The sequence below is a fragment of the Heteronotia binoei genome, chromosome 1, assembly GCF_032191835.1.
Source record: "Heteronotia binoei isolate CCM8104 ecotype False Entrance Well chromosome 1, APGP_CSIRO_Hbin_v1, whole genome shotgun sequence".
NCBI classification, from domain to species: Eukaryota; Metazoa; Chordata; class Lepidosauria; order Squamata; family Gekkonidae; genus Heteronotia; species Heteronotia binoei.
In genome coordinates, this window is record NC_083223.1 from 106985702 (window position 1) to 107012456 (window position 26755).

The 26755-nt window shown below is 39.8% G+C and overlaps 1 protein-coding gene across 2 annotated transcripts in view; it reads right to left on the minus strand.

The window, feature by feature from the left end:
* The window catches only part of CEP85L (centrosomal protein 85 like), a 185272-nt gene that overhangs the window by 13124 nt on the left and 145393 nt on the right, over positions 1–26755 (minus strand). For both annotated transcript variants that reach the window (XM_060238619.1, XM_060238626.1), the window contains exons 8-11: positions 25054–25208; positions 16887–17004; positions 15078–15128; positions 1877–1984 (exon numbers count right to left, since the gene is read on the minus strand). In XM_060238619.1, coding sequence (XP_060094602.1) covers positions 1877–1984; positions 15078–15128; positions 16887–17004; positions 25054–25208 — 432 coding nt within the window. The remainder of the gene's footprint in view (positions 1–1876; positions 1985–15077; positions 15129–16886; positions 17005–25053; positions 25209–26755) is intronic.

Consider the following 26755-nt stretch of genomic DNA (forward strand, 5'->3'; position numbering starts at 1 on the left):
TTATGACTGACCCAAGGTCATACCAGAAGGTGCAGGAGTGGGAATCAAATCCAATTCTTCTAAATTAGAGTCTGTCCACTTAACCACTAAACTAAACAGCAGACTTCTGTGCTATATCATAAACTTCCTTCAGTTAAAAAAAAGTTTGTCATGTCCATGGGGGGGGGGGGGGGCGCTGCTCGAGAAACACAAGCTCAAAGTTGTGAAGGGTATGAAGATCTTTGGATTCCAGTCTGTGTGTGCATATGAGTTGTTGCTGCATGTGCCATAATCCCTTGCACTGGCCACCAAGAAAGTGGTGTTCATATGACCAGGGATTTACAACCCCTCTGGTCTTGGATGAGGTGAAAATCAGACTGCAACTTGGGAGCGCTGATTGACACAGCATGGTTATGATGGCTTGAAGTTCTTTTGCCCAGCTTTGACTGGTGGACCTGCTATGCCTGTTCCTGTCTCAGTTGCATCTAGCCATGCCTTAATTACAACCTGAGAGGACTACTGCAATGTGCTCTACTTGGGGCTACCCTTAAAGAGTGCTCAAAAGCTGCAACTACTGCAGAATGCTGTAGCTAGACTGCTCACTGGGGCTGGCTACCAAAAGCATATGAACCTAATACTACAGCAATTATATTGGCAACTGATCCACTCCTAAATCAAATTCAAGGTATTGTTTTTGTCCTTTAAATGCCTACATGGCTTGGGATTGGGGTATCTGAAGGAATGTTTTCTCCCATATGTTCCTGTTCACAAATTAAGATTGTGAGGAGGTGCCCTCCTGGACTATCCCACCAATCAAAGAAGCTTGTCTGATGAGCATATGACAGATGGTCTTTTCTGTGGCACCCCCAAGATTATGGAACAATCTCCCCAGGGAAGTGTGCCTGGCTCCCTCACTGTCACGCTTTAGAAGGAAACTGACAACATTAATCTGCGACTGCATATGACTGGTTTAGTTTTTATTTATTTGCAGTCCTAATTGTAATTTGTAAATTGTGACCTTTTACACGTTTTTATAGTTGTCCACAGGGCTTTTCTTTTTCTTTCTTTTTTTTAAAGCAGGAACGCACAGGAACACAGTTCCGGCTGGCTTGGTGTCAGGGGGTGTGGTCTAATATGCAAATGAGGCCCTGGTGGGGTTTTCCTACAAAAAGACCTATGTGAAACAATAGTGGGGTCAGGGTTGTGTGGCCTAATATGCAAATGAGTTCCTGCTGGGCTTTTTCTACAAAAAAAGCCCTGGTTGTTCATATTGTTTATTGGGGTTTTATAGTCATTTTATTCATATTGGAAGCATCTTGAGCAATGTTCCCTCTAAGCTGCAAAGTCTTGTGAGCAAAAATTCCACCTTGTGAGCTATTGGAATAAAGTTGTGAACTCCTGCATAAATTAGTGTGCTCTGGGGCCATTTTTCCTGAGCTAAGACAAAAATGTGTGAGCTGGAGGCTAAAAATCTGTGAGCTAGCTCATGCTAACTCAGCTTAGAGGGAACACTGATCTTGAGTCCCACAAAGTAGAAAGGCAGCTAATAAATGTTTTAAATATATAAACAGTGGACAATAATGGCTCATTTGAGGTTCTATGACTAAATCCAGGTGTCATTTTCCCGCTTCTAGAAGGTGATGTCAAAGATGGTCCTGGTCCTGGCAATAGCTGTACATATATCAATGTGTGCATAAATATGTTGGAACCACAGGCAGCACCTATCCTATATTATAATACCCCTGAAAAGTAAAGGGCTGGTTCTCAGTCACATGACATGAAACTGGTTTGCCCTCATCCCTCTGTCCCAAAGCATGAACTCATTTTTGCAATGCATAAAAATCATGGAGTCAGAAATCACAAGCATTAAGTCTGCTTGTGATTTCAAAACACTTACCTCATGCAGAGTCTTACGTAACTGCTGTATACTCTTATCCTTTTCTTCAAGTTCACTTTTCAGCTTCTGAACTGTCAGTTTTTCTTGCAAAAGTTTCTCTTGCATAGACTAGAGGTAGGAAAGGAGGGGAATCACTTTAAAACTTACAGAACAAACAAGCAGTTAGATTGAACAACACCTTTCTTTGTAGTACACTTCCTTCCTGCAGTTTCTGCCACCTACAAGCATTTTACATAATTTTGCACTGGCTATTGTGGTTGTTTAGTTTGGTCAAGAAAGAAAATGAAATTGCAGTTTCTAAGCTGATGAATTTCCCATCTATTTTCTTCACTGGAGTACAATCTAGTCATCTGGCAAAAACTTCTCTAGTGCATTCAGTAGCATAACTTCAGAGATGACTGAGGCAAATGAAACTGAGAAAGGAAGATGTCTAGGTTACATACTGAAGCCAAAAGATCTAAAACTTTCTATAAAAGAGGTTACTAACATTACTTTCACTCTTCAAACTAGTTAATTTGGAAATTATAATGTACTAATACACACATTCTTAACACATAACAGAATAGGGTAGTATAAGGTCAAAACAATTTCCCTCAATAGGCTTCCTGAGTCAGACTCCCAAAAATGTACTGTGCTTAATCTGAAATTACCTTCTAAATTATACTCTGCTGTGTGGTGCTTTTAGTGTCAGATGCTGGGGGCAGAGGTATGGGGTCCTGGCTTATGAGGAAGGGCAAATTTATTGTGGAAGGTAAAATCATGTAATCAGCTGTTGCCCTACAAGAGACCCACTTGCAGAGGTGTTTGCATTGCAGGCAGTTACTCCTTGTAGTCTACAAATTTCAAAAAATAGCACCTGTATGCCATAGGATTAACAGGATCACCACCTTGATATTCTGAAGTAAAGCTAGGAAAGATTAGTGCAGGGGTGTCAAACATGCAGCCTGTGGGAAAGATCAGGCCCCCAGAGGGCTCCTATCAGGGCTGCGAGCAACTCACTGTCATATGCTTCCTTCTCCCTCTCTTGATTTCTTCTGCATCACAGCTTGCTTTGCCAGGCTTGCTCAATCACACAGGAGCTACAGAGCTAAGCCTCTATTTTCTCCATTGGTTGAAACTCCTCCCTTGGGGAGGAAAGGGGGGGAGGGAGAACTTGCTTTGGCAGACTCTCCCAATTGCACAGCAGAGCTACTGAGCTAAGCCACTCTTCCTTCTATTGGCTGAGGCTCCTCCTTGTCTCCTAGGGAAGGAGGGAAAGAGCCAGAGCTTCCTTTGTCCATTTCTCTTGATCCCATGGGAGAGATACAAAGAAAGCACTTTAAGACCAATGAAGTTTTATTCAAGATATGTGCTTTTTGCCTTGCTACAGAGAGAGGAGAGTGTCTGTTTCAGGGTTACCAGGTCTGTGTTGGAAAATACATGGAGACTTTGGAGGTGGATCTGGGAGAGGGTGAGGTTTGGAAGGGGAGGGGCCTCAGCTTGGTACAATACCATTGAGTCCACCCTTCAAAGCAGCTATTTCTCCAGGGGAGCTGAACTCTGCCAGCTGGAGTGAAAGATCTGCAGGGCCCACCTGGAGGGTGGCAACTTTGGCTTTGTCAGCTCATTATGCCACGGCCCTCTTGAGTGCAACGTGGCTCGCCTCCCCCTTTTCTCTGTATTCATACCGTCATGAGCCAGTCTTTCTCAATAGGAAAGCAATGTGAGCTATTTAGATGAAGAATAACAAGCCAGTGAGGTGGATTAAGCTGAGAGTGTATGTCCAGACCAGGATCACCCAGCACATTTCTTTTGTAGACTGGTGAGTTTAACCTAGGCTTCTCATATAAGTAAGCTGATACTCACCACTATATATTGCTCTCTTTATATTCTTGCACTGCCTCATAGGAGTTGTAGTTATTTCTGTGGGGAAGACTAGTTATTTTTCTGGGGAAGACTAACTATTAGTCTCTGTCATGGTGCCTTCACATGTTCTTGACCAGCACATGAAGCAACCTACGTACAAATCTCACAATGCCCAGCCATCTCATGTTTTCCTCTGGGTCTTGGACTTAAAGCACTGACAATGAGATTTCTGTAATTAATATCAATAAATAAAAGTAGGTTTGCAACTTATATATACACACCTGAACAACATCTGAACAGTATACTCAAGACTGCTACAGCACAGACATTGTCTCCAGATTTTGAAGCAATAATTCAGAGCAAGACGTGTCAGTTATCAGAGAGTGTTAAATAAACAAAATATTGCAGGAGTGCTAATGTTTTAAGTAAAAAAAACCCTTTAATTATGTTTGTCTGTGTCCTTTATGAAGTTTATATCTCTGCTACCTGGTTCCCCAGAAGTTACTATTTTCCACAGCAGAAGCACTGTCCAATATACCCAGACTTAAAATGAGACCCCTGAACTAGACTGGCAGGCTCATCATCCAGTTGAAGTTGATCTGATAATCCTTATGAGTCCTGGCTGCCTGAGCCATACAGAAAACACAATGAGACACCTGCTATCCTTAAAGGCTTCTGGTTTTTGAAGTAGAATTGATGCTGCCTGTGAATGAACCACCAATGTGGATTCTCCCAGATAAGCAGACTCTCAGCTATTCAAGATCTGAGTCTGGAATACAAAAACAAACAGCTAGAGAAGTTGAAATCAGGACAGAGTTCCCCAAAAGGGGTCACCACATGACATTATTGTGTCCAGGCGTCTAACATAAACTACAGGTTTGGTTTGATCAGAGCTTGCTTTGTGAGACAGATGTCATTCCTATGTGTCTATTGTGATGCCAAGACAGAAAAAAATGGAAGATGAAACTGGGAATTCTTCCATCTGGTGAACTCACAAGCATTCAAGGTTTTGATTTTCTGGATTATCTCTAAATCATGGAGGATTTTACAAGCTATCCAGGTAAGGTCAGTTGCTCTCTCTTTGTTGGAGGCAAGCTGCCACAGTCTTTCAAGAACATTCTTAGTGGTGATGACAAACTGAAGGGCAGACTTAATACACAAACCTTTAATGGTTTGGAATATTCCTGGGGAGGGACGGTGGCTCAGTGGTAGAGCATCTGCTTGGTAAGCAGAAGGTCCCAGGTTCAGTCCCTGGCATCTCCAAAAAAGGGTCCAGGCAAATAGGTGTGAAAAACCTCAGCTTGAGACCCTGGAGAGCTGCTGCCAGTCTGAGCAGACAATACTGACTTTGATGGACCAAGGGTCTGATTCAGTATAAGGCAGCTTCATATGTTCAATATGGAGATATACTCCCTTCAACTCAATCAATGTTAGTACATCCCCCTGCTAAGTATCTCAAGGATTTAAAAGTCTACTGATCTATGCAAAAGATACAATATTAATCTGAAGGGATCTGAAGCTTTGCTCCACTCGCTAGAAGCTCTTCCTGGAGGATTCATAGACAAGTTAGTATTTCTGTTTGGGATAGGCTTTCTGTCAATAGGACTTTAACAAGAAATGATACTGATAAGAGAACTAGAAGTGTCCCCCCCCCCCCCTTCCACTGCCTGATTAATGAATATACATCAATCCTGAAAAATTTGCCTCATAGAAAGTGGTGCACATTGTAAACTACTTAGACGTGTTGCCTAATCTCTGCTGGTGAAGCAACATGTATCTCCTTGCCTCTATTCCTATAGCCCCAGTTCTCTAATTCTTAGAAAAAGGACACCAGAACAATAGTATTTTCCCTCAATTCTGCCATCTGTCTCTGTCACTCATATTTTCATCCCTTCCCCAGTATAAGGCCTATTTGCCTGGCTAGCAAGAAAATGAGAGTGGAGATAGGGCTTGAGCTTCTCTCCCCCTAATACTCCCCTAGAATTGTAGACTGCAGGAGACTGGAAACTTTCCAGATCTTTTTTTTCAGGCAGAAAGACTATCTGGAGAGAGGGCACTCTTCTTGAATCCATAGTTAGTCATCTTTGAAGTCCAGACTGTTGGAAACAGAAAAGGAGGATTCACCCCTCTGTCCAGATCATACTTTGGGGAGAAGCTGGGATTAGCTGAACAATAATATCAGTGGATTTTAAGTAACTCAGAATAGAACTCTATTGCGCTGTGTCTAAAATTACTGCTCAACACAATCTGTTCCAAACTTTCTATTTTTTAGCATGTGTCTTAACCACTGTGTCAATTTTATGCTAATTTAATCGTGACTAGCAGGATGGAATTCTTTTGAACTGTATTCTTCTGTTATTAAGAACTTAGAAAAGTTTCACTCACAAGGATAGAAGTATTAAGTGACTGATTCTGCATCTCATTTCATATCAAATAGCTTCTCCAGTTTCAAACATGGCTGTTTCAAACATGGCAAAAGTAAGAACTTTTATGGTTCCCTGGATTGATTGCTCCTACGTCCCTGAGAGCTGAACAGCTATTACTCTGGATGGCAACAACTAAGAGACTATGTTATTCGCCACTGTTAAGGCTCACTCCTCAGCTGTACATTCTGTAGTGTGGCTAATAAGAATACCTGATTTCAGTTTCACTTGCCACCCCTGGAGAAAAGGAAACAAAGAAAATCTCCTTTGCAAAGCATCATTTCCCTGAAACTTTGTCACTTAGATCTCTTGTTCTCTTCACCATATACACCTTTTCCTGTAAATCTGAGTCTGCTGTTTGCTCTGGATTCTAGTACCTCCTTGGTAAGACCCACTGCCTCCAGTCATGTTCCTTGACCCAATCCTGATCGTGTCTTTTGCTTCCTCTACTCTAGACGGGCCACACAAGACATGACAGTGCCCCGGATTAAGCCTGTGGATGTCATCGCCATTTTCATGCCTAATGAGATGATTTAAAATGCCATGACAGACTGGTTTTGATTGGGTCTGCAATGCAGTGGAATGAGGTGCTCTTGTTTTTCTTCCCTGAATCTTTCCAAGTGCAGACAGTCACACTGGGGCTGTTTCAGCACTTGAAAAGGCAAGAGAGGGGAAACAAGAGTGTCTCATCCATCTCTGATGTGATTGGGCCACAGCAGCTTTATCAAATTGTCTTGTTAGGCTTAAAATGTTGAGATTCACAGGTCAGACCTGAGGACACTGTCATGTCTAGTTTGGTCCAGAATTTCCACAACCTGAGCTTGCATTTGCAGATCTTTGTTAAAATAAACAGAGGCTTTCTTTTCTTTTTTAACAAATACAGTAATTTCACAACTGTGCCTAGTTTCAAGGAATGTAATTCTTCCAACATGATATGTCTCCTCTGCTTCAAAGTGTGTCACTTTAATGCAAACTGGTCGTTTCAGGAACAAAGCCTTGTCTGTGGTAGTGCCAAGAATGTTGACCAAACTTCCATGCAAAGTTCAGCCTTTATCTGTTAAGGATGTAGTGCCTTGAGCGAGCACCTATAAAACCCTTCACAGGTTTCTCTTTCTCAAAAGCTAAGCAGCAGAGAGGCTGCTATCAGCAGGAGATGATATAGAACAGTCAAGCTGAATCACAACATTCTATTGTTTCTGCCTGTCTTCTTTGTGTTAAGAGTTTTTCTTCCCGTGTGTTAATTCTTGCCCATTTCCACAACTGTTCTAGATTTAGTCAACTGTTGTAGTATTTGGTTAATAAAAATATTTGGTTAAAGTTAAAGGGACTGCAGAAGCCAGCCCAAGGATCAGCTGAGCTGGCAGGAAGGTCTCCTACAGCCTGGTTTAAATGAGGCTACATGGGAAGCCAGACTAACGCTCAGCTGAGCCCAGAGACTGCTCCTCACAGATCAGTTGTCTGCCAGGCTGTCTGCTGCAGTCCCTTTATTGTATAAAACCATTTATTGTACTGTAATATATTGTAAGCACACTCATCAATTGTTATTAAAGATTAATACATATACATTACATTTTCTCTACCCTCCCCCCCTTTTGATGACCCCCGGCAGTGTATTTTATTTAAATTGTTAAAAATGGCCCATGTTTAAAGGGAAATGCAGTAAAAAGCCTGAAAAACAGCTGATAGGGAAGCAATCTGCTCTGTCATTTAGCTGTTTTTTGCAGCTTTACTGCTACTCCAACCCCTCCCAGGGTTCCTTCTCAGGTCTATTCAGCCTGAAAAGATTCAGGATTTTTTTTTAACCAAACAACTCAGATCCAAATACTAGTTAGTACTGGGATCCGGGATTTTTTTTTAATCCCTCAAATTTTCCAGGCTTGAACTGAAAAACACAGGTCAAGAAAAAAAAACCTGCACACCCCTATTTTCCATTCACTCTGCCTTCACACTTGATACTTGGCCTTACAGCAGGGCACACCCTGACTGAAGAGGGAGCTGCATGGCGTGGACAGGGAGGGTGCTATAGGCCCTCCTCCATCAAGCTCTTGAAACAGTGGTGAGAGATGGTCAAGGCCCTTGCCTGCTCTGAGGCTGATGTGGGCAGAATGGAAGAAGAGTGATGTGTGAAGCTCAAGGGATCCTTGGAAGGCACTCCCTATCCACAACAAAACTCTCACTCCTGTGACAGAAGTCTAGAAATATTCTTAAACTAGAAGAAGATGATATTGGATTTATATCCCACCCTATACTCTGAATCTCAGAATGATATTCTTTTACATGTTAACTATTATAAAAATGAGTAACGTTTCAAGCTTCAGAGTTCATCCCTCGCATTTTATCCTGCAAATCTAGTGTCAGTTCAATCAGTTACAAAATGTTAAGATTATAATTAAGTAAGGCAGAGCCAGGCTCTATGCCATTGTTGCCACATATGTGCTTTAAATAACTTCATAAGACAGCTGCTATTGTGCAGAACTGTTTATATACAGCTGCTTACCAGCAGACTGAGCTATTTTTCATTGCACCACCAAAAATAGCCATGAAGAAAGCTTTCCAGTGGCATGGTGAGCCATAGATGTCACATGGTTACAGCCACCAAAATGAAGCAGTTTAAAGGAGCTACAGCATATAAACCAGCCCTCATTTATGATTAGCTGGCAATGAGCCGACCTTGGGCATTATGCTTTGTGTTGTTATCATCACCTTCGCCTGCTTCACAGGCATCTTTAGCTAATTCATAATGCTTCTTTAGGACAATTCTGCCCTTGCAATGGCTAGTCAGAGAGAGAATTTTCCTATACTGTTGGCTATGTCACATGGCCAGCGGTATAGGAAAATTCTCTCTCTGACTAGCCAGTAGCACCATTTTCACTAAATACCAGTTCTTTCAAAGTACTAGGATATATGTTTTTTGTTTTCTTTTTTCATTATTGTGGAGATGTGATCATTTGCCAACATCTGTATAATTGATAATATAAAAAAAATACATAAGTAATTGTCAAATACCACTTGTACTTTCTGTGAAATGCTGACAACAAGTTATGATCATGGGATGCTTTTCACATATAGTCATTAGTTCACAATGAATATAATCACTTAGCACTTTGTTACATATTAGGAATTTTTCCCCTTTGTTGAACTGCAAACCAGCTACTCCTATATCCCAGCTAATGTGCTGGGATGCATTTCTGACTGAAATCTAGAAAACAGAAATGCTTGAACTGCCTCATTCTAAATATTAATAAAAGCTAAGCTGCTGAGCATGAAAACTTCTAATTCATTCTATTATTGTAAATCTTCAAAAAGTAATCCTTCCTCCACCTTATACTAGTAAAGTTATAGTGTAATGTTAAACACTATTACATCCTTCTAAATCTACTGAAGGCAATGGGCTTACAAGGGGGTAACTCTGTTCAGGTCTGTACAGTTAAGTCTCCATTCTTGTATGCTGTGTGCCAAAAGGTCTACCACAAGCTCTAATCAGAACATCTATAAGGAAAGTCTGTTCTATATTTCCCCCCTTTATCTGACAGAAATGCAGAGAACTGGAAGTGAGGTTTCTTCGTGATACTGTTTGCCACAGAAAATCTCATTTTGGGAATAATTTGGAGTTTTTTGTCCACAGCTTAGTGGAAGGCAATGTCTTTTTCAAATCCCAATAAAGGATTTGCTATATACTGCGATGGAATTTTGACAAATTACTTTATACAATACAACATCCCTCTCTGAAGAATAATTGCCTCAGAGATTCATGTTAAACAAGGTCTTTTCAAACTATTCCATGGTGTTTATTAGCAAATTACATTCTTGTCAAAGAAACCATGAGGCCCAATGTAAGTAGGACATTGGCCACATGTTTTTCATGACCAGATTCCCACTTAAATCAGAACTGCAGTCATTATGCATGGCACCACAACAAAAATTAGTACAGTGCTGTCTGGGTGACCCTGGGTCCATCACAATCTCTCAGTCTAACCAACCACACAAGATTGTGTGGATAAAGTGGAGGACAGAAGAAGGGGGCTTTCATTTGATTTTCAAAAACTCATTTAGGTTTTCACTTGTTGCATTAAAAACAGGTCAGGTATATTCACATGCAGTCTTGCATTAGGGACAATGTACACATTCCTTTTTAATGAAAGTTAACTTTTCAAATACTGGTTGCAACAATAGTTATATTTTATTGCAATTAATATATTGATACCAATAGTGTTTCTATTGTTATTTTAATTTGTCTCAGAGGCTTTGGGGTAGAAAGACTGGAGAAAAATGTGAAAAACTAATAAATGAAAGAATGTGTAGGAGAGGAAAATGTCCTGTTGCTGATGTCTCTGCTTATTTTTACTATTGCAGCAGATGCCTTTTTTATGTGGCCAAGAACATCATCTTATGGGATGATGCAGGGGTCAATCTGACATGCATTAAACAGTATATATGGAGCCTCGCATTGGGGCAAATAGCCCCCTCAGTCATTTTAATCTGAGGAAGTAGCACAGGGAGGGATGATTGAAGCCCCTCCCTCTCCTCATGCCCTGGTCCTGATCCAAATCGGGCCCTGATGTCATGTGCACAGATCAGGGCTCAGGTTAGATGTAACATCAAGTTTGGATCTTAACCACCAGAACAAAGCAGTGAATAGCCCTTTTCTAGTGGTCATGGCAGCAATGATGGCATCACCAGCAGCGGACCATTCTAATGCATCTCCTTATCAAACTAGAAACATTTCGTTAGACCTGCAGTGGATCACATAATCATGAACTGTTATAAATGAAAACCAATCCTACATTTTCCGAGCTTTCCTCTGCATTTTCTAGGCCTTTTCCCTATTGTCCAAAGTCAAGCCATTTTAGTGCCTCTAAGCCTTCTCTGTCTAAGAAGCAAATGCCTGCCTGTCTCTCCCAGAAACAACATATCTGCAAACACAAGCTGCTAGACAGCAGGGAGTGCAGGCTTATCTCAGCTGAGGATCCTAAAGCCACACACAATAATATACAGTTTCTGAAGACCTGATAACAGCCCTAGGAGGGCACAGCCTGTCGTCATACCAGAGACTTGCAGTACATACAGAACATATAATTTTGTGTGATCATTCTGACACACAATTGCCCCATAGAACACTCGTTTGTAACAGGGTATAAAGATTGGCCACCAAAAGTTGCATAGGTCAATCCTTCTTCATAAGAGGGTCCACTCATTTCTAGCAGTCCAGTTTTCATTTTGTCCATGACACCTAAACTCTTTTGGGTAATTACATTGTCTCTATGTGCAAAACATGAGTCCAGTGGTATAAGACCAACAAAGTTATATTCAAGGTATAAGCTTCCGTGTGCAAGCACACTACCTTGAATAAAACTTTGTTGGTCATAAAGGTGCCACTGAACTCAAACTTTGTTCTGCTGCTTCAGGCCAACATAACTGCCCACCTGAAATCTGTGTCTATGTGCATTTGTGTGTCTCTGACACAATCTGCCAGTCTGTGAGAGATTGCTTCTAATTGTCTGTTATTGTTCTTTGAATAAGCTCTGTCTTGGATGAGAGACTATTTCTCTAAGCTTTATAGTTTTGGGAGAGAGAAGATGGGAATGCTTGCAAAATAAGATCCACACTCCTCTCATGCAAAGGGCATCCTCCCCTCCCATGACAGGGTTGGATCTGTGCTATTGTCCTTTGTGAGGATATTTCATCAGGGGCTTAGAAATCCCATTGATGCAGTGTTAACCTGTGGAATGACCCTTCGCAGGCCATTTAAATAAATAAATAAATTTCTGTAAGGTAGAACAGAGACCCACACAAGAAACCCAATGTTCATATCTAACATATGAATCTCTACCACTTGGCAAACATTACTAAAATGGGAAAATTATATTCACTTCCAGTTTTTATTCTTTGCTGGATATTGTTGTCTTACAATTACACAATGGCTCAAACTAAAAATTAAATATACATGTCCTGCTAGACAGGCAACACGTTTCAGTACTTTTGCTCCATAAAAACACCGTAAAAACTAGGAACAGACTAATACAGTGACTCTTCTGGAGCAAGTTAAACAGGGTGCCTTCTCCTAGAAAGTCTTAACAACTGATGGAATGAGATCCTCACAAGAGGATGGAGTTGGCTGTGAAAATCTACTCATATCACCAAGGTTGTACTTATACCACTATATGATGCAACTTCATGAAATAACAAGGGAAAAGACTAGAAATATAAAGGGATATGTTGGCAGCCAGGCTAGATTGATTTTGTCAGATTTTGGCCTTGGCTAGTATTTGGATGGGAGACCTTCAAAGAATACCAGGTTGTGACATGGAGGCAGGCAATGGCAAACCACCTCCGAATGTCTCTTGCCTTGAAAACCCCATGGGGTCACCCTAAGTCAGCTGCAATTTCCACAGCCACATGTTGGCAGCTAAACTCTCTATTTGTAGAGCCTCTGGCGATAGTAACATACAACTTTGTAAACAAGCCATAAAGTCATGAGTCAGGGGACGTGCTCTCACCAGAATAAAGAAATTCAATACACAATTCACTGACACAATCAAGATTTTGCTGGGTCACTATATAGAGTTAGAGTGGAACGTAAAAAGACATTGGACAATTTTTTAATATGAATGAGAAGAAAAAGACATTGTATTTTGATGGGTTTGGGTTACCTTTATATTCGGATTTAAATACATAACTTCGGGGTAAGTCTAATAATGGAGGGAGGGGGGATTGAAAATATCATATGGGTTAGGGATAGAAAAGATATAACTAAACATTGTAACCGTATGTTATTAATAAATTGTTAAAATATAAGATTTTGCTGGGTCACAGCAGAGGGCCAACAAAACCTCAATTTCATTCTTGAAAGGCTCTGCTCCTTATCAGCCATATCCAGTTTATGCCAATCCCCTCAGACAGAGCAAAGGGGTCTTTTTGAAGACAGAGATAGAATGGCACATGATAGAGTGTTTTGTGCCTTTAACTATACTCCTTTCCCCAACTCTATATGTCGGATATTGGTGAGACATAGGCATTGGGGGATATTCCAGGATGTAATGATCCACAGTATGTTGGATTTAGATATAGTCCTTTCTGATAACAATTGCATCCTGATATAGTCCATTCTGATATCAATTGCATCCCGAGGAGACCCATGGAAGAAGCTGGGCACCACAAACGTGGCAGATGTTTAGCCTGGCGTTAAGAGTTAAAACACCATGACTCCATTTGAAATTCAAGTATAAATCAGGGGTGTCTCACTCATTTGTTACAAGGGCTGCATCTGACATAAATGGGACTTTGTGAGGCCAGGCCATGCATATCATAAAATGTAATGCCAGGTAATGGAGGTATAAACTTTATAAAGAATATGGAGAAACACAACTAAAGATATTATTTTTTTACTTAAAATACAAACATGCTTAAAACTCTTGTGATGTTTTGTTTAAAATGGAAAGGAGGTAGAATAGTGGGATTTGGCAATACAATTTTAAAAATAAAAAGGATCACAGCAGAAACTAAAAATATAAACCAAAAATATAAACTGCTCTGGGCTTAGGAAAACATGAATTGGCTGGGCATTGCAAGCTTCTCCTCCTGACCCCAGCTCTACTCAGATTGGCAATGGCTCTTCAGTGTAATATCCCCCTTTGGCTGTGGGTTCCCAGGTTAGAGTACTCACTAGGCACCAGTTCTAAAGTCTGTTCCATAGAGACATGCTGACTCAAAGCAGCAATCCTTTATTTGCAAGGTCACACAACTCCAGCAAGGAACAGCTTCTAACTGGCCATATGAATGCTGAAAAGTGAAACTGAGCTTCACTCCATTAAATACATTGCAGCACAGGCAAAGCTGCAAGGAAAACATGAAAGTCTATCTGGGCAGAGAGACCTTAATGGAAAGTGCATTCCACATTTTCTTTGCAGCTTTGCAAGTCCAGAATTGCTTCCTGCTTCAGCCTGCAAAGACAAGGAAGAAGGAGCTGGGAACTTTGGCAGCCTCGGAGCTTCAAAGGGAGAAGACAGGAGTGGGAAAGGAGGGAGAAAAGAGCCCTGCAGGCCTAATTAAAGCCTTGGGATTGCCAATTCTGGCCTATGGGCCAGACATTTGACACCTGTGGTATAGATTATTCTTGGTTTTCATAAGAAAATGGCATGTTTTGGTGGTAATTTAGTTATATTAAATTGTAGCAGTATCTCTTTAAGTCAGAATATCATGCCCCAGCTGTAAAATATCAGGAGTGGTAATTTATTAAACTCTTTTAATGTTTTTGATGGATTTTGATTATATATTTATGAGACACTGAAATCTTTTTGGAAATATTTTTTAACTTTATGGTAAGTGTGCTGCTGTATGCTGTTAATGCTTTTTGGATATATGTATGTGTGTTTTATAAGTATGGAATATTGTAATTATATTTGTATTTTTTCAAAGTGGGATGTGCAATCTGATGTGTAAGACAGCCAAAACATTCTACCTTTGACAAAATGCTAGATGAAATGGATCTACAAGCTAGCGACTCTGTCAGCCGGGACATCTGGAATACATTGCTTTGCTATATTGAAGAAGCTGATATGGCATTTCTAAATTTCACCATCACAAAAGGAAGGAAACAGGAAGGACTGGATTTGTATATTGATGATAACATTTGATTGGTTGTTGCTGGTACATCTCAGCAAGTTGTCTCTGTTGACTCACAGAAAAAACACTGACAGCACATGCCATTTATGAAATTTCAACAGTATATGGTTTAATGGAATGTGCTATGGACTTATGGTTATGAATTCTGTTGTGGGTAATTATATAGTGTTTGATGAGTGTTAACATATTTTAAGATTATCATGGTTCATTGTTTTTTATTTTGAATCCCCAGATGATGGCATAATTTAATACCATGTTTTAACTTTGCTAATTAATTAAAAATGAAACCTGTAAAAACTATGTTCCCTTACCTGAATCTCTAAAGTAATCTCAGCTATCTGTTTCTGTTGATTGTCTATGACCTGTAGGGAAAAGGAGACAAATAATCACATCTGTATTGCTCATGTTGAGATGCTGTTAGTCTTTAAGGGCACACTGACCTTCTATTTTGTTTTTCTACAATTAACTAACATGGCTATTTGTGGGGTTGCTATTTTATTATGGTCTTAACTGAAAATGTTTTTGACTATTATCATAAGCCTCTTTGAACTACAAAGAATGGTGAGAGGTAAATGCTTTAATAAATAATTTAAAAAATCAACTAGCTGCACACAAGGGAAAGGTGGCTAATAAAAAGCCCCAGCAACACCATACAGGATTATAAAAACACAAGAAGGGCCAACAACAGGGCACAGTTGCTTGAGGCCTTCTCCTGATGTTGCCCTCTGACACTGACATTCATAGTCGACTGCCTCCGAACATGGAAGTTCCCTTTAGTCACAACAGCTAGTAATTACTGATAGACCTATCCTTCATGAATCTAATCCCTTTTTAAAGATGTCTATGCCTGTGGTCACTCCACATTTTAATCACTCATTGTGTAAAGAAGTGTTTCCTTTTGTCCCTCTTTTTGTCCTTTTGTCCCTCTTTAATCAACTGCCTATCAGATTCATTGGATGCCCTTGAGTTCTAGCTTTTTTGGAGAGGGAGAAAAAGTTCCCTTTTTCAACTCTTTCTACCCTGTGCATTATTTAGAGAACTAAGAGAGGACATAGAACAAAGCTGGAGTTCAGTAGCACTTTTAAGACTAACGAAGTTTTATTCAAAATGTGAGTTCTTGTGTGCTAAAAGCACACTTCATCAGACAATAGTATGGAATAGAATTAGCAGTCCTATACATAGACATCAGTCTCCAATTCTGACATGTTTATTGCCTTTGCTGCCCCCCCGCCCCCCTGCAGTTGAACCCAGGCCAACATACCCAAACCTGTTATCCTTTTAATCTGTTAAAAACATGTTCACTATTTTGCATACTAAATCACTGCCCACTCGCTATATGTAGGACAGCTAATTCCGTTCCATACTATTGTCTGATGAGATGTGCTTTTAGTACACAAAAGCTCATATTTTGAATAAAGCTTTGTTGGTCAAGTCAAATCAAGCTTATTCACAGCAGAAGCCAGACAAAACAATACAGATAAAACCAATGCCAGTTTCAGTAAACAATACAAATTATGCTGAAAGAGCAGAGGTAAAATTGCTACAATCAATTATAAAACATACATACAGTTTATAATGGGATTAAACTTTGTTGATCTTTAAGGTGCCACAGAACTTTGTTCTGTTACTTCAGACCAACAAAGCTGCCCACCTGGATCTAAATGAGGACATGATAAGAGATTTTCTAGCTCAGCTGAGATATGGTGACCAGAACTGTACACAGTATTCCAAGTGAGGCAACACCATAGATCTATACAGAGGCATTACAATAGTGGTCATTTTATTTTCATTCCCCTTTCCAATAATCCCCAATAATGTTTGCCTTTTTCACAGCTGCAGTTCACTGGGTTGACACTTTCACTGAAGTATCTACTATAGGATCTTTTCTCCTCTCAGTCTCAGTAAGTTCAGATCCTATTAGCATACACTTACAAGTTGTTCAGTTCAGTATATTATTACAAGTCATTGACCAAAACATTTTAGTCATTTAGAACAACGTTTACTTACAAGTTGGGATTTTTCCCCCCAGTGTGCACCTCCTTACACTTATCAACAATGAACTTCATTGGCCTGTAATTATGGTTGATAGGGGGACCATCTGATTAATTTAATGCACTGACCTTGCTAGCTTTCTCATTTTTCTCTTTAAGGCTCTCATTTTCACTTTGAAGTTGTTTTGCGTCCAAAATAGGAAGACGTACACCATCTTCTAGGCATTTTTCTACTTTTTGTTGTAGGCTGTAGTTCAAATTAGAGAAAACAAAAAAGTTCAAAAACTGTGAAAGGAGAAATAAAAACCGTACTTTACAGCATAACTGAAAGTTTAAAAAATTAAGTATTTCAACACTTAAAAGTTGTTGAGTGTTCACGAAATCACTGAAATAAATTCATAAACAAAATCCGTAGGCTTTAAAAATCATATTGCTCATATACTATTTTAATACATTTTGAGTTCACAGATTCATTTTAAATGATCCTGTGGGCATCAGATATTACTTCACAAGAGCTTTTTGATAAGCAGATCTCAACTGCAGAAGAATGAATCACTGTGTTTACAGCACAAAATGAAGCCTATCTAAAATTAGACTTTCAAATAACCACTAGCTAGAGTCAGAAGAAACTGTCTCCAAATGACCAATGTCACAAATATGGCCAGAAATATAAGGGAGCAGTTACTTGTCTTCAAAAAGATTACGGAATGAACATCTGCAAGCCAGAATAAAGGGTGGCCTGGTATCTTAGCAAAACACTGAGACATGCCAAATGAGGATCCAGAACAGCCTTAGAGAGGGCAAAGAATGATATGACTCTAAACAGATTATAAACAAAACAAACTTGTATCACTTTGTAACAATATGTATTGGAGCCCAAGTGTAAGAAATGTCTAAGAATGAAAAGAATGTCTACACAAGGGGAGAAATGAAAATAAGCTATTGGTAAACTGTGGTTTGGATCCTGTTACTGTTGTGGATCTGTAACTGGTTGACAGGTAGTACCCAAGGTACTTGTTAATGATTTCTCATCCTCTTAGAGAGGAGAGACAAGTGGAGTGCCTCAAGAATCTGTGCTGGGACCTGTTCTGTTCGAACATCTTTATAAATGATTTGGATGAAGAAATAGAGGGAATGCTTATCAAATTTGCAGATGATACTAAATTGGGAAGGGTAGCAAATATTTAGAAGAAAGAAGATAAGGATGATAATGACAGGCTGGAAAACTGGGCTAAAACCAATGACGTGAATTTCAATAGGGATAAATGTAAAGTTCTGCGTTTAGGTAGGAAACATCAAACACATAATTATAGGATATAGGGAGTTTCCGGGTTATGTCGCCTTGAGCTCAGTGGGGGTCCGCAGAGCTCGTCTCTAGCAGCCCCCCTGAATCAGGCAGTTGGAGAGGTGCCACAGACGTGGTATCTCCAGGGAGACCCTGAAGAGGTTTCCTTTCGGCATGGGACTTTGCCAGAAGCCAGGGGCACAGCGGCGGCTTTTCCTGTCCTTCTTGTATGCCCCAAAGCTCCGCCGCCATGATCGCTATTACGGCAGTAAGAGGTGAACACCCAACCGCTTGCTCTCTTTTCTCTTAACAAGCTTCTGATGAATCACTTTCTTACCTCAAGCACAGCAATTCTACTCGGCAAGTAAGTTTGCTTTCAATACCACCGGCTAATGGGTCATTTTACATAACAACAAAGGGGACACACACACACTTTCCTGTGAATGAGGTTTCAAAAAGACAAAGAACAACTTTGAGCTTTGACAACAATTTGAATTAGACTGAATATAGATACTCAAATTGACCCGGATTATAATTGAATATGTGTTAATGAGACTATTATCTGGCTATAACATGGTCTGAACAAAAATGAGATATTTTAGAGAGATTTGTCTTTGCCGTCTGAGTGCAACTGAAATGGCAACAACCAAAACACACGACTGGAGGAGATTTGGAGAGACAGACTAACTGGGTCTCTGAGTTACTTTTCAACTTGGATTAATAGATTGAGTTATTTGGTAGAGAAAAATGCCATTACCAAGCGAAATGTTTTCTAAAAAAGATATAATGGTTACCATAACTTCTCTAAAGCAAGATCTTGATTCATTAACAGAGTTGATTAAAAAGCAAATGGGAGCTTTTATGTTGAAAGCTAGAGAAATCTCAAATCTACATGAGCAGAGTGTTAAAGAGATCTCAGTGACGTCTGTGGAATTAGAAATGGAGAGTGATCCGCTGGGAAACGAACAGAAGAAAACCAAAATGGAACCTTATTGTGCAGTTAAAAAGAAGGACCGGAAATCGAGACTGACTGAAGTTTTTTCAAGAGGAACAAGTGGCGTAGGATCCCTACTATTTTTACAGAGAGGGATGACTGCATTAAGGAGAGAGAAGGTACATCTCAGCAAAAAAATTAAGACGTTGAAATCTTTCAGGAAGAAGGGTCTTTGAACTATTTCTCTCTCTGTGGGTAATTGGATATGGAATTCTCAACAAGAACTGACATGCAATTTTAAAAGGTCAAGTGAAATTTTTGGGACATATCAAGTTGTTAACAAACAAAGTAATGGAAGCTGTAAAAGGTAAGAAGGACTCCTTAAAGCAGTGGAAAACCAGTCCAAGTGAGATTAATAAAAGGGAACACAGGCAGTGGCAAATCAAATACAAGACTGTGATCAGGCAGGCAAAAGGGGACTATGAGGAGCATATTGCAAAAAACATAAAGACCAACAATAAAAATTTCTTCAAGTATATTAGAAGCAGGAAATCAGCCAGGGAGGCAGTGGGGCCCTTGGATGACCAAGGGGTCAAAGGATTACTGAGGGAGGATAGGGAAATGGCTGAGAAGCTGAATGCATTTTTTGCCTCTGTCTTCACTGTGGAAGATGAGAAGTGTTTGCCCGCTCCAGAACCACTAATTTTGGAAGGGGTGTTGAAAGAACTGAGTCAGATTGAGGTGACAAAAGAGGAGGTCCTACAACTGATAGACGAATTAAAAACTAATAAGTCACCAGGTCCGGATGGCATACAAATCAGCCAGTATCATAATGCCCCTGTATAAATCGATGGTGCGGTCTCATTTGGAGTACCGTGTGCAGTTCTGGTCGCCGCACCTCAAAAAGGATATTATAGCATTGGAGAAAGTCCAGAAAAGGGCAACTAGAATGATTAAAGTGTTGGAACACTTTCCTTATGAAGAAAGGTTGAAACGTTTGGTGCTCTTTAGCTTGGAGAAACGTCGCCTGAAGAGTGACATGATAGAGGGTTACAAGATTATGCATGGGATGGAGAAGGTAGAGAAAGAAGTACTTTTCTCCCTTTCTCACAATACAAGAACTCATGGGCATTCCATGAAATTGCTGAGCAGTCAGGTTAAAATGGATAAAAGGAAGTACTTCTTCACCCAAAGGGTGACCCAGAGTGTTGGACTGGATGGGCCATTGGCCTGATCCAACATGGCTTCTCTTATGTTCTTATTTTCCTCCTAGAGCAATATGGATATAAGAGTTAAAGGACTGAAAAGTTTTGAAAAGAATTTTATATAAATAAATAGTTAACTTGGATTAATTTTTAAGAAGGCAGACTACGCAATTATTCTCTAATCTGGTAGATCTGCTCTTAATATGTTTGTTTGGAGAAATTGTTTATACTGGGACAGATAAATTACGGTTTTTTTCTGCTTATCACTTTTTTTTATCTCTCTACGTTTTATGATATTTTAAATCTGATTTCTTTTTCTTTCCGTTTGAAATAAGTAAGTAAGAAGGATAAAGATATTTGTTTCTTATGCTCATTTTAATGACGACATTGTTAAAATAACAACCATGTTTTAATATGGTTAAGCTTAGCCAGTTAGTTCCGTGTTGAGACTTCTCTGACTTTCTTATACTTAAATGTGCTGAAGAAGAATAGTCTAGACTTGTATTTTAAGTAATAGCTTAGTAAAAAGTGTATAATGAAAGATAAAGATGGTAAAATATAAGGGGAAAATTTAATACTTGCAGGTAGAAAGAACTGGGTATTTCATTTGGAGGTAGAAATGTAACTGATATATTTGCATTTGTCTTTGTTTCTGGTCTCCCACTCTGTATCCACCCCTCCCCCTCTTTAATGCTTCTGTATCTATGCTTATGCTTTTTCTTTTTATAGTTAAAATCAATAAAAATTATAAAATTCATTATAGGATATAGGGGGACTTGTCTTGGCAGTAGCATGTGCGAAAAGAATCTAGGGGTGCGATCTCTCATCCAGTTACGGAGCCATCTAACAGGCATAGGATCCAAACCACATTTTACCAATTTGTCAACAAGAATACTATGTGGAACCTTGCAAAAAGGCTTATTAAAATCAAGATAAACTATGTTTACAGCATTCCCCTTATCCAGCAAGGTAGTAACTTTCAAGAGGGGAGGGGAGGGGAGGGGAGGGGAGGGGAGGAGAGGAGAAAGAAAGAAAGAAAGAAAGAAAGAAAGAAAGAAAAGAAAGAAAGAAAGAAAGAAAGAAAGAAAGAAAGAAAGAAAGAAAGAAAGAAAGAAAGAAAGAAAGAAAGAAAGAAAGAAAGAAAGAAAGAAAGAAGGAAGGAAGGAAGGAAGGAAGGAAGGAAGGAAGGAAGGAAGGAAGGAAGGAAGGAAGGAAGGAAAGAAAGAAAGAAAGAAAGAAAGAAAGAAAGAAAGAAAGAAAGAAAGAAAGAAAGAAAGAAAGAAAGAAAGAAAGAAAGAAAGAAAGAAAGAAAGAAAGAAAGAAAGAAAGAAAGAAAGAAAGAAAGAAAGAAAGAAAGAAAGAAAGAAAGCTCACTATTGAGAAACCCATGCTGGCTCTTAGTAATCACTGCCATCTTTTCTAAATGCTCAAGGACTGACTTTTTGATTATTTGTTCTAAAACTTTTCCAGGTATAGATATCAAGCTGACAGGTCAGTAGTTACATGTTGAAATGTTCTTTTGACATGTTGAGCCGCTTTTCCCTCACAAGAGAAGACTGAGGAAAAATAGGAATTGAGCAGTTCTGCCCTCTCTTCATCACTTGTTAACAATTTCACTTTCCTGTCCCTGCAATGGACCTACAATGTCCTGGCTCTTTTTCTTACTCAGAACATAAGAACCCTTTTTTGTTGTTCAGACTGTTGTTGTTCTCAGAAACCTTTGCAGCTCAACTCCTAATCTTTACCATCATTGATATACAAAAGTCCCAGAGCAAAAGGGAAAAACTACACACACATTTGCTCACTCTCATACCCACCATCTATCAAAAATAAAACACAAATTATGACAATGACAATTGTCATTTAAATTTAGAAACAAGAGTTTGTTTCAAGTATCTGTACACTTTTAGAGCAGCACAAAGCCAGCCTGGTATATTGTACACTCACATATACAAGAGCTGCCAGATATACAATGGAAACAATGCACTCAGTGATTTGGCTAACTGTCCCAAATACCTAACCTTTCATCATTTGGAAAAAATGTTTGTGGTATGTACCTTTCAATAACAGAGAATCACAAAGTGACAAGTCACACCATTAGAAATAAAAATCGACCCCCTTTTTGTTGTATTACATAATTCTAAATTATCCTGTTTCTTTAGAATTTTACCCTAAAATGAAAAAAAAAATAATCCTAATGAATTTAATTTATTCTGTAATGACATTCTGATTCTAACATCTATTGTTCTACAGCAATCTTCCCCTTTTTGTTCTCTTGCAATTATGTATGTACAGAGACAGCACACACCACATGTAGCTAAAACTTTTTTGTGATATTCACCTGCCTTGGCACAAACATACAAAAGAATACTTCTGCATGCATTTTAATAACTGCTATATCATTTCTGCTTTGCAAATTACTTTACAGTCCTTCCCTTGTACTTCCTCCCACTCCCACTGTGAAAAAACTTACTACTTTTCCATTTTACAGTTAGAGAGCTAGGATGCTGTAATTTGACTGAAGCCATTCAACAACTTAAATGCTAAATAGGATTTTGAATTCTGATCTCTGGGAACCAATTATAAAATCCAGTTACCAGAACACTGCTTCCACCAGGAACATGAACCAAAATCCTTCAGTCCTGTGATCATCAACTAAACTGGCCAACTGGCCATTAACTAAATTGGCCAGTCAAGCTCTAAACTGACGACTACTCTTTTCATATATCATCTGCCTGATTCCCTCACCCATGCTACCCCTGTAGGGGTGTGTGTTTGGTATAAGCTGAACTGAATAAGACAATCTAATTCAGCTACTGAAATAGCTGGCCCAAATAAAAAAGGGTTGGGGTTTTTTTGCTTTTATTCAGGACAGCTATGTCGCCTTTTTAAATGCCTTTCTTTCGCTTGTGGAGGTGTGCCACTGAGATGGCATGACACCGGAGAATGAAGGGAAGGCATTTTAAAATTCCTTCCGCTCACTTGTGGAGTCGTGCTGCCTTGGCAGCATGCCTTCACAAGTGAGAAGAAGGCATTTAATTTTAAAATGTCTTCCCTTCAATCATAGAGGCATGCCACCATGTGACACAAGTCTGTGAGTTAATGGAAGGCATTTTTAAATGCTGAATAAGTTTGGCAATCCTGATTATTTTCTGAAATAATGATATCATACTGATATTGGGATTCAGGAATGTCAGGAAATACCAATATTTTCCAAGTCCAATAGACCCAAATGTGAAAAAAGCTGCTGCTGCTTCTTCCTTCCTCTCTTCCTCACACTCCTACTAGCCTGTATCATGAAGGTGACCCACTGGCAGGAGGAATGTTCTTAATATTACTTCCAATGTAGGTGGGCCATTGCAACTATTGGGAAACTTCTCACTGAGGATTTGTTAGCTGTGTGATGCTATGTGCTGTTAAGCTGGAGTAAAGAGAAAAAGGAGGAAAGAGTAGATAAAAGGTTTCACTACAAATGTCTTCTAATGCTTCTTACTACCCTGGAAGCAATAGGTGATGCTTGTATTGTTGCTTGTAGATGTGCAATTCCACTAACAAAACTGAAAAGGAATACAACTGCTGCCACTGTATCTAAAATTTGATGGCGACTGCTGGAAAAGTCCCAATGACTGAGCCACAGAACACTAGCAGTAGAACGCACCTTATAAGCCATCTAGTTCAGGTTCCTTACTCAGTGCAGGAAATCCAAATGCTATCCAGTCTTTGCTTGAAGACCTCTAATGCGGTATTGGTTGCACTCTCCAACTGTTTTCACTGTTATAAAGTTTGTTAATGTCCATCCAGAATCTACTTCCCTGTAACTTAAGCCCATTAGATCTAGTTTTGCTCTCTGGAGCATCAGAGAATAAGACTTTGCCCACTTCCATGCGACAGCCCTTCAGATATTTATTTACCTTCCCTTGTACTTCCTCCCACAGGAGGAAGAACACAGTCATATCTCACCTCAGCCTTTGTTTCTCCCTGCTAAACATACCCAGTTCATTCAACCTTTTCCTGTAGGACTCATTTTTGAGACTTCTAAACATGCTCCTCTGACTTGTTCCGGTTTAAGGTATGGCACCCAGAACTGCATGTGGTGTTCTAGATAAGGCCTGACTAGTATAGGAGTGGAACTATTTTTATTAATTTCAACCCAGATTTCTAACTTGTCAAGGTCATTTGGCCAACATTTCCCCCAGCTTTTTGTCATAATCTAACAGATTCCCTCTACTTCTGCATCCATGTCACTGATAAAAATTTTGAACCATAATGGATGGATCGAGGAAAGAGCCCAGTGACACCCAACTCAACACCTCCCTCAAGCATGATGGAATGCCATTGGAAGGCACTCTAATTATAGTTTTCCAACCAGCTCTGAATCCAATGGTGTTATCATCTAGGCCACAGTTAACCAGCTTGCTAGCCAAAACACCATGAGACACTTGGGTTAGGTGCCCTGTTATAATCAAGGTATATTACATTCAGTATGCTCAACATGTTATATTTATTGCTCAGCGTGACATGTTATGTGGAATTTCTCAACTATTTATATTATTTTTTTATGATCCTGAATAGAAATAGGCTAATAACCCATACAAAAACATCAATAATCTGGCAAAATGAGATCTTCACCGATTCATGATGGCTTCTACTAATCACTGTTGTTCTCAAAATGCTTACAGACTGACCACTTTTTAATTTGTCTAGTACTTTCCCTGGTATTGAAGTCAGTTTGATCATCTATAATTTCACAAATCCCTCTTTCTGAAAATTTGTTTTCTGTGGGCTGGACTGTGCCCACAGACTACTAGTTCTGCTTTCCTATTCAAGTAAAATATATAATTCACAAGCCAATTACAAATAGGATACTCATACCTCTGTACTGAAGTTACCAATTCTTTTTCTTTCTTTTTCTGACACACAAGCTTCAACTCTTTCTCTGTACATTGTGCTCTGGATTCTTCAAGTGCCTTTTCTAACTCAGCCACTGTAGCTTTTAGCTGCTTGTTCTTTTCTTCTAGAACCTGCAACTATACAACAGTAAAACACCTTTTTTACTGAGGCATGCTTAGCACAGGTCAGAGACTCTTAACGAAGAAAACTGCTTACCCCAAAATTCCCTCTGGGATGCCCACTCTTCCACTGGGCTTGGAAAAAGCTCATAGCAAAATGGCGAGAGTAGAACCATCTGGCCACAAAGTAATCTTATTATACCTAGGAAATCTTACTATTAGCAAAAGAGAAGAGTCTTCAGTGGCGGAGCTCATAATTTCTCACTATATTGACTGGTGTGCATGTGCGAGAAAGACAGAGAGAGCACGCATGCACACAGCACAGCTTCCTGCTCTTTCCTGAGAAGAGTCAGGAAAGAGTTCCTACCTGCTCAGCACCTTCCTCAGGAGAGGTTTGATCAGATCAATAGTACTACCTTATGGCTTCCTGCTATTATGTGGCCACAATCCATATCTAGTTTTATTTTTATTTTTCCATTGCACTGATTGTCACAGTGGTGTTTCAAACAGTAGATAATTGTGTCTGCAGCAAATACAATTTCTGTTTGTTTATCTTAGGTATGTGTCCTATCAGAAGTATGAAGGATAGATATAGCCATTTGCAGCTCTTTTTTGCTCTTCCAGCTGATCCAAGAGAGGCTGCAGAAACCATGAATCAGTGCCTGGAGGCAATTTTAGAGTGGATGTGGGCTAATTAAACTGAAGCTTAATCCTGATAAGACCAAAGTGCTACAGGTGGATGGAAGGTATGACCTTGGATTTAAGGTGTTTTGCATTTCTCCTGAAGGAACAGGTCCACAGTTTGGGAGGTGCTCTTGGATGCAGGCCTACTGCAGGATAAGCAGGTGGCAGCAGTGGCCAGGAGTGTTTCTTTTTAGCTCTGACTGGTTAGCCAGCTGTGGCCTTTTGTGGGCAGAACAGATCTGGCTATTGTGGTATATACTCTGGCTAAATCTAAAATAGATTGTGCTCTACTAGGGCTAGCCCCATGACGCAGAGTGTTAAAAGCTGCAGTACTGCAGTCTTAAGCTCTGCTCATGACCTGAGTTCGATCCCTGGTGGAAGCTGGGTTTTCAGGTAGCTGGCTTGAGGTTGACTCAGCCTTCCATCTTTCCGAGGTTGGTAAAATGAGTACCCAGCTTGCTGGGGGGAAAGTGTAGATGATTGGGGAAGGCAATGGCAAACCACCCTGTAAAAAGTCTGCCTTGAAAACGTTGTGAGAGCAACGTCACCCCAGAGTTGGAAGTGACTGGTGCTTGCACAGGGGACCTTTCCTTTCCTGCTAGGGCTGGGGGTTCCGCCGCCTGGGAGGTTCCCAACCCGCTGGCCCACATTGGGCCAGCAGGGGAAACCTCCCACTATGTTGCTGGCGCAATGACATCACCTGGAAGTGATGTCATCAAAACAGTGGCGCACACATGAGGCTGCTCAAGCCATTTCCTGGAAAACTCTATAGTTTTCCAGGAAGCTGCAGCCAACTCTATGGTACAATAGGTACTAAATGATATGTTGCTTTAATTTCTAAATATATAATTTTATAGAATGTACTATTTTATAATAGGTAT